A 606-nucleotide genomic window follows, 5' to 3' on the forward strand; every position below is an offset into this window, starting at 1 on the left:
GAGAGCTGCGAGAAACAGCCGCTTCCTCCCTCGCTGGTGAGGGGCCGGGGGTGGCGGGGGATGGCGAGGCCCCCCCTGGCCCACAGCTCTTCCTGCCTTGCAGATAACACCTCCCCGAAGCTGCGGGAGGCCGAGGTGAAGCTCATCGACTACAAGATCTGCAACAGCGACAAGGTGTACGAGGGCTACCTGACCCCCCGCATGATGTGCGCCGGGTACCTGCAGGGAGGCAAGGACGCCTGCCAGGTGAGCTGGGGGCGCACCAGGGCACAGCTGCCCTGTTTGGGCACCCACAGAGGGCATCTCCTGTGTCCCCTCCTCACTGCTCTGCCCCTCTGAGCCAGGGTGACAGCGGAGGGCCCCTGGTGTGCGAGGACGATGGCCGCTGGTACGTGGCCGGGGTGACGAGCTGGGGGACAGGATGTGGCCAGAAGAACAAGCCCGGGGTGTACACACGTGTGACAAAGCTCCTCAGCTGGATATACAGCAAAATGGAGGTGAGGTGGCAGGGCTGGGCCTGGGCAGGGCGGCCCTGGAGAGGGGCTGTGCCCCCAGCCCAGCCCTGGCACCTCACCCTGCTCCCCTCTCTGTCCCTTGCAGAGCGAG

At 66.7% G+C, this 606-nt stretch overlaps 1 protein-coding gene across 1 annotated transcript in view; it reads left to right on the forward strand.

The window, feature by feature from the left end:
• The window catches only part of TMPRSS13 (transmembrane serine protease 13), a 6063-nt gene that overhangs the window by 5277 nt on the left and 180 nt on the right, over positions 1–606 (forward strand). The window contains exons 11-12 of the mRNA XM_031062390.1: positions 75–246; positions 345–497. Of these exons, the coding sequence (XP_030918250.1) occupies positions 75–246; positions 345–497 (325 nt within the window). The remainder of the gene's footprint in view (positions 1–74; positions 247–344; positions 498–606) is intronic.

Source organism: Geospiza fortis, unplaced genomic scaffold (assembly GCF_000277835.1).
Source record: "Geospiza fortis unplaced genomic scaffold, GeoFor_1.0 scaffold183, whole genome shotgun sequence".
In the NCBI taxonomy this organism is placed as follows: Eukaryota; Metazoa; Chordata; class Aves; order Passeriformes; family Thraupidae; genus Geospiza; species Geospiza fortis.